At 42.8% G+C, this 10,411-nt stretch overlaps 1 protein-coding gene across 1 annotated transcript in view; it reads left to right on the forward strand.

The window, feature by feature from the left end:
* The first annotated feature begins 627 nt into the window (after positions 1–627).
* Positions 628–10,411, forward strand: part of abcc10 (ATP-binding cassette, sub-family C (CFTR/MRP), member 10) — a 19,813-nt gene continuing 10,029 nt past the window's right edge. The window contains 13 exon segments of the mRNA XM_029428341.1: positions 628–923; positions 1,817–2,027; positions 2,839–3,604; positions 4,045–4,650; positions 4,971–5,198; positions 5,600–5,704; positions 5,706–5,757; positions 6,153–6,307; positions 6,717–6,796; positions 7,827–7,998; positions 8,526–8,624; positions 9,332–9,521; positions 10,097–10,174. Coding sequence (XP_029284201.1) covers positions 1,852–2,027; positions 2,839–3,604; positions 4,045–4,650; positions 4,971–5,198; positions 5,600–5,704; positions 5,706–5,757; positions 6,153–6,307; positions 6,717–6,796; positions 7,827–7,998; positions 8,526–8,624; positions 9,332–9,521; positions 10,097–10,174 — 2,707 coding nt within the window. The 5' untranslated portion in view covers positions 628–923; positions 1,817–1,851.

The following is a 10,411-nucleotide window of genomic DNA, read 5'->3' on the forward strand; positions in this document are numbered from 1 at the left end:
TAGGAAATTTAAGATAAACTTAAATTAAAACATTAATCTAACTAATTACATGTAAGTTAATTTAACTATTTAAAATTGGCTTCACAGAGACTACAAGTGATAAAAAACAGAATAATTATATTCTAATAATTCTATAATATTAATCTATTCTGCATATTAAGTACTTTAAATACATTTTGAAGATAATACTTTTACATTTAGTAACAAGATAAGATAATCATGTATGTTAGGGTCACAGAAATAAAATGTGCAGTGTTACGGCAGCAAAGGGGATAATGAAGCATTAGTTAAAAATAGTAATATATATATATATATATATATATATATATATATATATATATATATATATATATATATATATATATGCACATTCATTATATTGATATTTCTCATGGCATGAGTGAATTTCAGTTTTGAATGCAGGACTTTAACTTTGAATGGATTATTATTAAGACCAGGGTATTTTAATGTTTTATTTAAGTACAGGATATAAGTACTAATGCTGCTAAATATAATATGCTAAAATATTTCTGCATGAGACATTTATTTTGAAAAGCTTGTGGCGTGCGTCATTACAATCGACAGAAGCATTTCCTGTTAGCTAGATGACAGCCGGTAATATTTAAAGGTTGCTTATCTTAATTATATTGCATTAATGGTGTTCTTGAGATATACTTATGCTCTAGTTTATGTCGTAAGTGATTTATTTATTCAATATTTTTGTAAGTGCCGTTTAAACAGGATGATATTTTGTGAGCTAAGCTAACTGTTAGCTAGCACCATTTGTTTACATTAGTACTTCCATATGGTCAGCCACCTTCATCTCTGCGACTGTCGTTTTAACAAGTTGCCTTTTTTCCTGCTACATAAGCGGTTAAAGACCAGTGCCGAAACACATTTATGATGGAAAACTATCAACAAATGTAAGTGAAGTATGTTAAGTTTGTTGTCTTAGTTTGTTACCCTGTCTTATTCTTAAAAAGTGTTAAATGTTGATGGTGTCTTGTATTTGTAGGCCATCCTGTTTGGCTAGCTGGACTCTACTGACTACTTCTGACTTCACAGGGGAAACTGTATTAACCAAACTAGTCATTAAAACATGTATTTAATGTACAATACAGTTGAAAAGTTTGTTTCTCCTCCCACAAAATCTTAATGTGTCCAGTCAGATGTCTGAGAGGACGACTCTGTGTGTTTAAAGATCTTCATGCTTTAGGTTGTAGGAAGTCTATTCTCCAAACCTCACAGGAGAAACAGAAGGTTAGTCTCGTGTTAGCAGCACTGTTAGTGTTGCATCAGCTGGACATTAACATTTAAACCTCTTCAATGGAACCACTGAGTAACAGCAGAGGCCAGAGAGAGACTGGACATTTAGAGACACATTGCATCTTTGTAATAATGATCACGGGTCACTTGCACTTCAAACAGTAAAACCTCTTTTTAAATGTGAACAAAATAAGCTGTTTTTTTCAATGCATCAGTATTTAATGCATAGTTTTAATGTTGTCTTAAAACAATCAGCTATACAAGAACATTGCTTCAACTAAAATGAGCAAAGGTGTGATGACCAAAGAATAAGTAAAGACACGAGTCTGACTTTGGTGCCAGCAAACGGTACGGGACAGTTTCCAACATTGTGCTCAGGACACATTCTGGTTGATATTGTGGTTCAACACTCGACCCCAAACCTGAGACATGTGATGCTTTAGTGTCCAACTGATATCTCCGGGCGATCTGTCTGGTTTCATAAAGAATAACTAGTACAAGGGATAGAGAGAGATCACAACTTAGTAACTCATTGTGCTTTGCTTTTCAGATATATTTTATGATGACCGTTAAATAGGACGAGGGATGAGGGTGTTCGGACCAGCAGAGCTGGTCGCAGGTCTGTGTCATACAGACGAGCGGCATCCTTTCCCCGTGTGGCAGAATGGACACATCAGCCCCTGTTTTAACCAACTCGTGCTCGGAGCCTTGCCTCATGCAGGGATGGCCATTTTCAGTGCCTGCTACCTCAGCATGGCGAGGTACGTGGGACCGGCGAGACGTGGAGTTTACTCTGATATCAGTCGTTGCTTTGTTCATGCATTAGAAAGGAAATCTGTGAAACTGACGTTTTGCATCAACAGACACTGTATTTATCCGTCTGGTCTGAAGACATTATTATTTTGTGATGTTGTAAATATTAGATAATAAAATAATGCAGCAGCTTTATTTAGAAACATGAACGTCAAGTCCTTGAAAAGCCTAAAAATATTGAGTTTGTAAAGACAAAGATTAATCAAAGACATGGTTTTTAATTGTTTCAGCTTCTGTTTGTTAGTTTCTATGTTTGCATTAGACTTTTGTATTATGTGTGTGTTTCTTTTTCTTAAAAGCCAAACCAGCGACAAGTCAACACAAACCGAATCAGTTGCACTTTATCTAAACTTAATAAAGCCTACATGTCCCTGTCAAATAAATAAAAATACATCAACTGAATATTTATCGTTAAACGTCAGATGTGATTTCAGGACTTCCGGTCCCGTGAAGGAGGTTAAACGTGTTGAACGATGGTCGTGTGTTTGCTTCTCTTTGTTGAATTAAGACGTTCTCTAAACTTTGGTTTTACTAATGAGAAAACAAATACAATAGATTTAAAAGCTTTAATGACATTAATAGCAAAACAGCGTGAAATAAAAACTACAAAAAATAACAATAGAATAAAATAATATCTTAAATACAGAAAAGTAAGTGGATAATAAAATAACAATAAAACTTTACATTTTTGTTGGCCACAAAATAAAATAAATTTCCTGCATCTGTAGTATTTTCAGTAATAATGTTTCTGCTTTGTAGACGCGACCTCCTGCAGACGTCTCCTCCCTGTGGTTGGACTCTCCGCTGGATGGCGGCTCTGCTGGCGGCGCTGCTCTTCACTGCAGATGTCGTCCTGGTGAGTCTCCTCCAGCAGGCGGGCTTGTACCTGGACGTCCTGGCCGACGGCTGTGCCATCCTGGCCTGGCTGGTCCACTTCAGTGCCCTCACGGTGCTGCAGAGCACGGCCTTCAGGAGAAGCAGAGGACCTCCGCTGCTGCTTCTGCTGGTTCTTCTGTCCGTCCCAAACCTGGTCATCACCTTGATGATTTACTGTGACAATCAGGAATGTTTGAACCTCACAGAACCTCTTGAACTGGCACGTTTCGCGCTTGCCTCGGCCCGGACGCTCCCGCTTCTGGTTTATCTCCTGGCATTTGCGTTTCCCTGCATCGGTGATGCTGGATACACTTTGTACATCAACGCTGTGGATGGATCCCCACTCATCCCAGAGAGCACGCAGCCGGACACAGGTGAGATGGTGGCGGAGGACGGGAGCGGCTGCGTCTCTCGGCTCTTCTACCTGTGGTTGAATCCTCTCCTCAGGCGAGGGCAGCGAGGGGAGCTGGACAGACCAGCTGATGTTTATCATCTGCCTCGGAAACTTCGGACTACTGTGGTTTGTCGATACTTCCACCAGTGCTGGGAAGCCTGCAGGCGAGGAGCAGCGGTCAGTAACGGGCAGGATCCGTGGCCCCGGCCGGTCAGCAGGAACCTCCTGAGTGGCACCTGGAGCTCACACTACCAGGTGAGCTGCAACTCACCTTCATCTTCATTGTGTTGTTTGTTCTATTGTTTCCCAAAGTCCGACCTTCAACGGTCTGCACTTCATCTCGTGTTGTGTTCAGTGAGACTCGAGGGCCACGATGGAGAAGTGACTTCAGGCTTTGTTGGGTTTTTACCCTCTTTGATTTTAATTGTATGTAATGACTGCAGTGCTGTTTTCAATCTGTCTAAAAAACCTCAAAGAGATTCAGTGAACTGTCAGAGGAGTAAAGAAACCAGAAGAGATTCAGTGAACTGTCAGAGGAGTAAAGAAACCAGAAGAGATTCAGTGAACTGTCAGAGGAGTAAAGAAACCAGAAGAGATTCACATTTACGAAGCTAGAATCAGAGAAATTATCTTTTTCAAAATAGTTGTCGGTTAATTTAACAGCTGACAACTAATGGATTATTCTCTGCTAGCAGGAGGAGCCACTGGAGCTGGAGGGGGATGTGGGCCTGCTGAGGGTGCTGCACAAGGCGTTTGGGATGCGTTTCTACATCCTCGGTGTGCTGAAGGTGGTGGTCAACATGCTGAGCTTCACAGGTCCCCTGCTGCTCAGCAGTCTGGTGAACTTCATGGAGGACGAGGGAGCTCCAGTCAGCTGGGGCGCCTGGTGCGCTCTGGGGCTCTTTGCCACCACCCTTCTCACTTCCTTCCTCCGAAGCATCTTCGTCTTCGAGATCTCCAAGGTGGCGCTGTCGGCCCGCGCCGCTCTTGTGTCGGCCATTTACGGCAAAGCCCTGCAGGTCAGCGGCAGCAGCTTGGTCGACACGACTCTGGGGAAGGTGGTGAACTTGATGAGCACGGACACCAACCGCGTGGTCAACTTCTTCGACAGCTTCCATGAGCTGTGGAGCTTGCCCTTCAGGTTTATCATCACCCTCTACCTGCTGTACCTGCAGGTGGGGGTGGCGTTCGTCGGAGGGCTGAGCGTGGCTCTGCTGCTGGTGCCGTTCAACAAGTTCCTCGCGTCCCGCATCCTCAGCAACAACCAGCACATGCTCAGGCACAAGGACAGCCGGGTGAAGGTGAGGAACTGCTTCTTCTGCAAGTCCTGTGGTCGGAAAAGTAAAAGTTGACATTTGTTGCCTCCTTGTTTTAAAAATGCTCAAGAAATGAACAAACTTTGAGGCGATTTCTTCAAGAATAACAACAGACGGTCGCTATCTATCATTAAACTCTAAATGTAAGGGTGTCAAATGTTTATGTATTGAAAATAAAATAAATTTGGTATCTTCAAACATATAGAGATGAGCCTTCAAACACATGATGACCCCAGTAAAATCTAATCTTATGGTTCCTAGAAGACTTCTTTCCGAGTATTCTCCTAACTCTTGTTCTGTCCCAGTTAATGACAGAGATCGTCTTCGGCATTCGCGTCATCAAGTTCTACAACTGGGAGCCTCATTTTACTCAGAAGGTCGTCGACTGTCGTAAACAGGAGCTGTCCCACCTCAGGGCCCTCAAGTACCTGGACGCCCTGTGTGTTTACACCTGGGCCGCTCTGCCCGTGGTCATCTCCATCCTCACCTTCGTCACGTACGTGCTGCTGGGACACCAGCTGACTGCAGCCAAGGTGCTTTTAGTAGATGGTTTGAAATGTGTTGTGAATGTAACACAGTCTTATTAAAGGTGTGTTCTAATGGATTTATTGAAGAAATATAATGTTCCATTATTATATTAGATTTTATTAGCGTATAATCTCGTCGTGATTTCTATTAGTGATAATAATCTGCACTATTCTCATATACACAGTTTCTTCTCAATCCCTCAATTTAAAGTTTATGAAAACTTTTTGTCAGGTCGGTATTTTCCTTCAGCTTCCTTTGAATAAACACTGCGTAGTTATTACAACTCTGTAACAGAAACTTAAACTTCATCAACATGAGCTGAAGGTTTAGTTCATGCTTACAAACTAAAATGTTTTGTTATAGATTCATAATTTTGGTTGTATGTTTGGTTAATCTCCTCCTGCAGGTGTTCACCACGCTGGCTCTGGTGGGGATGTTGATCATCCCCCTCAACTCGTTCCCCTGGGTGCTCAACAGCATCCTGGAGGCCAAAGTGTCTCTGGCGCGAATTCCAACGCTTCTTCAAACTGAGCAACCAGGATCTGCAGGCGTACTACGCCCTGGGTAGGCTGCTGCTGCTCTGCTGCTGCTCTGCTGCTGCTCTGCTGCTGCTCTGCTGCTGCTCTGCTGCTGCTCTGAGGTCATGTGTTGGTGTTTGTGCACCAAAGATAGTTCGTACTGTAGTATTTATTTAATCCCAACAGTCACTGGAGGCATAAAACTATGTGATGCAAACATTAAGTTCCACAGCTCTTGAGATTCATACGTTTATGGATCATCCTAACTGGGGTTGTAATTGTTATGGCAGAAACCTCAAAGCAAGTTTATCCCTGAATTCTGCTTATTTTCTTGAACAAAACAGCCAAAATTAAACTTTCTGTCCTTTCAGAAGTTATTTAATTGTTATTATAATCATGTATTTCTATATATAATGATATGTGTTCCCATATCTGTCCTAGTGTGTCCTGAAAACAGTCAGACATCAATCCTGATGAGCCAGGGGAAGTTCTCCTGGCACGACCCCGACGCTCCCAACCAGAACAAAGAGGGAGAAACTGAAGCTGCTGCTGAAGGGAGTCTGATGCTGCACAGTCTGACTCTACACGTCACTAAGGTACGAGCTGTCTGTGAACACGGGTAGTAAACCGTATACAGGGCGTTACTTCACTGCCTTCATGCTCAGCACACGAGCAATAGTGATTGAATTTACGGACAACTGATGAAAGTATTGCAATATTTATATATTTGCAGTATTACACATTCCTGAAAACATGCTGTATGAGTTTCTCTATCTAACATCTAACTACTCTTTGGACACACACGTATCAACAACACGACAAACTGCTAAACTATGAAAGCAACTCTTTGTTTTCAATTCTGAATCAACAAGCGACTGATAAATGAAAAGCTTGAATCTAAAAGTCAGTCGTGTGTCAAATATCAGATCCTTGTTTATTCCCTCTGAGAAGAGTTCTTCATGTTGGCGTCAGTGTGTGGCAGGTAGTAACGTGTTCTGTGTTCAGGGCTCTCTGGTCGCTGTGGTCGGGAAGGTCGGCTGTGGGAAGAGTTCCTTACTGGCTGCGCTGACTGGAGAACTCAACAGGTGAACTAAGTACATTCTTGCTCTGTGTTGAGAAGATTCTCCTCCTCCTCCAGATAAATAAAGTGTTTAAAAAGCCTCTTGGATCAGCTGTAAAATGCATCGTCACAAAGCTGAAAACAGGCTGTTTTTCTGAGGAGACTCGTGGTTCTCGCAGGAGAGACGCGTGGTTCTCGCAGGAGAGACGCGTGGTTCTCGCAGGAGAGACGCGTGGTTCTCGCAGGAGAGACTCGTGGTTCTCGCAGGAGAGACTCGTGGTTCTCGCAGGAGAGACGCGTGGTTCTCGCAGGAGAGACGCGTGGTTCTCGCAGGAGAGACTCGTGGTTCTCGCAGGAGAGACTCGTGGTTCTCGCAGGAGAGACTCGTGGTTCTCGCAGGAGAGACTCGTGGTTCTCGCAGGAGAGACGCGTGGCTCTCGCAGGAGAGACTCGTGGTTCTCGCAGGAGAGACTCGTGGTTCTCTCAGGAGAGACTCGTGGTTCTCGCAGGAGAGACTCGTGGTTCTCGCAGGAGAGACTCGTGGTTCTCGCAGGAGAGACGTGTGGCTCTCGCAGGAGAGACTCGTGGTTCTCGCAGGAGAGACTCGTGGTTCTCGCAGGAGAGACTCGTGGTTCTCGCAGGAGAGACGTGTGGCTCTCGCAGGAGAGACGCGTGGTTCTCGCAGGAGAGACTCGTGGTTCTCGCAGGAGAGACGCGCTACACACATGATGATGCAGCGGTTATTATAATCTAAAAACATCATACAAACATCATTGACTTGGTAAGTTTTTGAATGCAGGACGATGAGTTTTGAGATCATATCCAGAGATGATCAGAGAATTATAACCGTATCATACAACTTTACTAATTAATTTACAGGTATGTACACGTTCCCTACATTAGATGATACTTTTCATCCAAACTAAGTTGAACTAGATGTTTTTCTGTCCTTCAAAGAAGCGACTTAAAGATTTAATAGAAATAATCACATTTTTACGAGATTAAAGAACTGGGTATTCAGACGCTGATGTTCGCCGGTCCTCTTGTGTGTGCAGGCTGAGCGGAGTGGTTTATGTTGCGGACAGAGAGGCCGGCTTCGGTCTGGCGTGTCAGGAGCCCTGGATCCAGCATGCATCAGTACGGGACAACATCCTGTTTGGCAAAGACTACGATCCCGACTTCTACCAGGCCGTGATCGAGGCCTGCGCTCTCACAGACGACCTCAACGTACGAGTACAGCGTCCGCTAAGTCGCTATGTTTCCGACTGTTTGGACTGTGGAAGCCCAGAGGGGACTTTATTAAAATGATAATGTAATTCCACATTAGCGTTATAATTTGTACTCGTATAGATGTTCATATTGAAGTTAAACATGGAAAAGTTGTTTGACATTTAATTTTCAACAATTTGAACGTTTTAATGCAATTTAAACGATGTAACCTGTTCTCCTCGTATGCACACAATATTTAATTCAAGCTGAATGTTTTTGATAAATGGAAGTTTTTATTGCGTTTTTGTATTTAATAAAGTTTTTTTAATTAAAATGTGAACACTGTCCACTGTACAGCGGGGTACGACTTTAATTACATGTCAAACTACTTTTCCATTTTAATATAACATCCAGTTGGATTATTGCATTTTCATTTTTCTCACATAACACAAACGTGTGGAAGAATTCTAATGTTGTGGAATAAAAGTTTCCTCTTTCAGGTTTACTTTATGATTTTAATAACGTCCCCTGAAATGTGTCTGCAGGTTTTGCCGAGCGGTGATAAGACAGAAGTGGGAGAGAACGGCGTGACGCTGAGCGGAGGACAGAAGGCTCGACTGGCTCTCGCCAGAGCGGTTTACATGGTCCGTGCTCGGCACACAGCGAGGAGCTTTTACTAACAGGAACAGTGCTGGAAACACGAAACATAGTTTACCTACATTTAAAAGTTTATAATCCGCTGTTATATTGATATTGACTATTTTAAGAGATAACAACTTTATCAGTCAGACAACAAATGTTTTATTTACATTTGAATTGAATGATTAAAACTGTCATTTAGGCGACGTCCCCACAGTGTAGCGTGACCGGAGAACCCTGCGTCACTGACCCTCGATCAGTATTACAAAGGAGCCGTCTGTCTCTCTGGGCCTCTGCTGTTACTCAGAGGTTTACATGTTAATGTTCAGCTGATGTTCCTGATGCAGCTCCAGCTGTTCTAACACTAGACTAACTTTCTGTTTCCACTGTGAGGTTTGAGGAACATCTCGATAAAGCAACACGCTGCCTGTTAGTTCCTTCACTGTGATCTGACACTGAAACAGGAAGTAGTTTGAATCTGCTGCACACGTGTTGATGTTCAGCTTCCAGTTTCTTCTCTTCTAACTGAACTGTTGCTCAGAGGGATCTTTGTCTCTTTCTGTCTTTACATCGTCAGGCTGGTTGAACCACCGTACAGCTTTTTGTTCTCCGTGTACAAAACAAACCTTTAAAGATCTTTAAACGTACAGAGGCCGTGCGTGCGTATAATCCGCAGGTGTGTCGTGATGCGACTCCTTTAATGTTTTTGCAGGACAAAGACATCTACCTCCTGGATGATCCGTTGGCAGCGGTCGACACCGACGTGGCTGAACACCTCATGAAGAAATGCATCATGGAGCTCCTCAGAGGGAAGACCAGAATCCTTTGCACACACCGCGTGGAGTTTGTGGACAAAGCAGACATGGTGGTCCTCATGGACAACGGGACGATTATCAAAACAGGTAAAAACTAAATATCTGGCTCAGACGTGTGGACATGTCACATGGTGTTGTTGTCATCAGGTGTGTGTGTGTGTATATGTGTGTGTGTGTGTGTGTGTGTGGGTGTGTGTGTATATGTGTGTGTGTGTGTGTGTGTGTGTGTGTGTGTATATTATTATTATTATTATTTTTGCAATAAATTGTGAAATTTAAAGGCTTTAACAACAATTCATTATATTTTAAAGTTAATTCTGAGACATGATTATTAAAGATCCTCACCAAGACCGCCGCCTCCATCAGCGCTGATACAAAGGCAGGAAAACAGATTTGTTTATACTTTGTGTCGTCATTCGGATTGTTTGTTTCTTATCTTCTGTCCTTTTTATGAAGCGTGTCTCAGCTTCGATCAGATCTTTACGTCATGACCCTTTAAAATAAACAGCGTGAAGGTTAGCGTGTTTGTTTTCTGTGGAATCAAAGAAATGTTGCATGCTTTGTAGTTTCTCCTGTAAGTGACGCCTGGAGGTTTAAATAGTTGAGTTAGACAATATTTATTGTATCCCCCCCCCCCCGTCCTGTTCCTTCGCTGTTTACAGGCACACCAGCAGAAATCCTTCCTTTGATCGAGGCGGTGCCGAAAAAGCGGAAGAACGACGACAACATGAAAGAGAAAAGTAGGGATGCAGCTTTAGTGATATTTAGATTTCTACCTCTCCAGACTGAAATATCTCCACAGCTGAATTAAAATGAATCTTCTATATGGTGGAAGCAACATATGAATTGAATTGAATACAATAAATCATATTCTGTAGTAATTACTGGCTGGCTGCACATCCTCTCACTACACGCCTGTTACTAAATTAATCAACAATTTGACTGATTTAAAATGACTGAATCGGTAAATGTGTGAT

This window comes from Cottoperca gobio, unplaced genomic scaffold (genome assembly GCF_900634415.1).
Source record: "Cottoperca gobio unplaced genomic scaffold, fCotGob3.1 fCotGob3_70arrow_ctg1, whole genome shotgun sequence".
NCBI classification, from domain to species: Eukaryota; Metazoa; Chordata; class Actinopteri; order Perciformes; family Bovichtidae; genus Cottoperca; species Cottoperca gobio.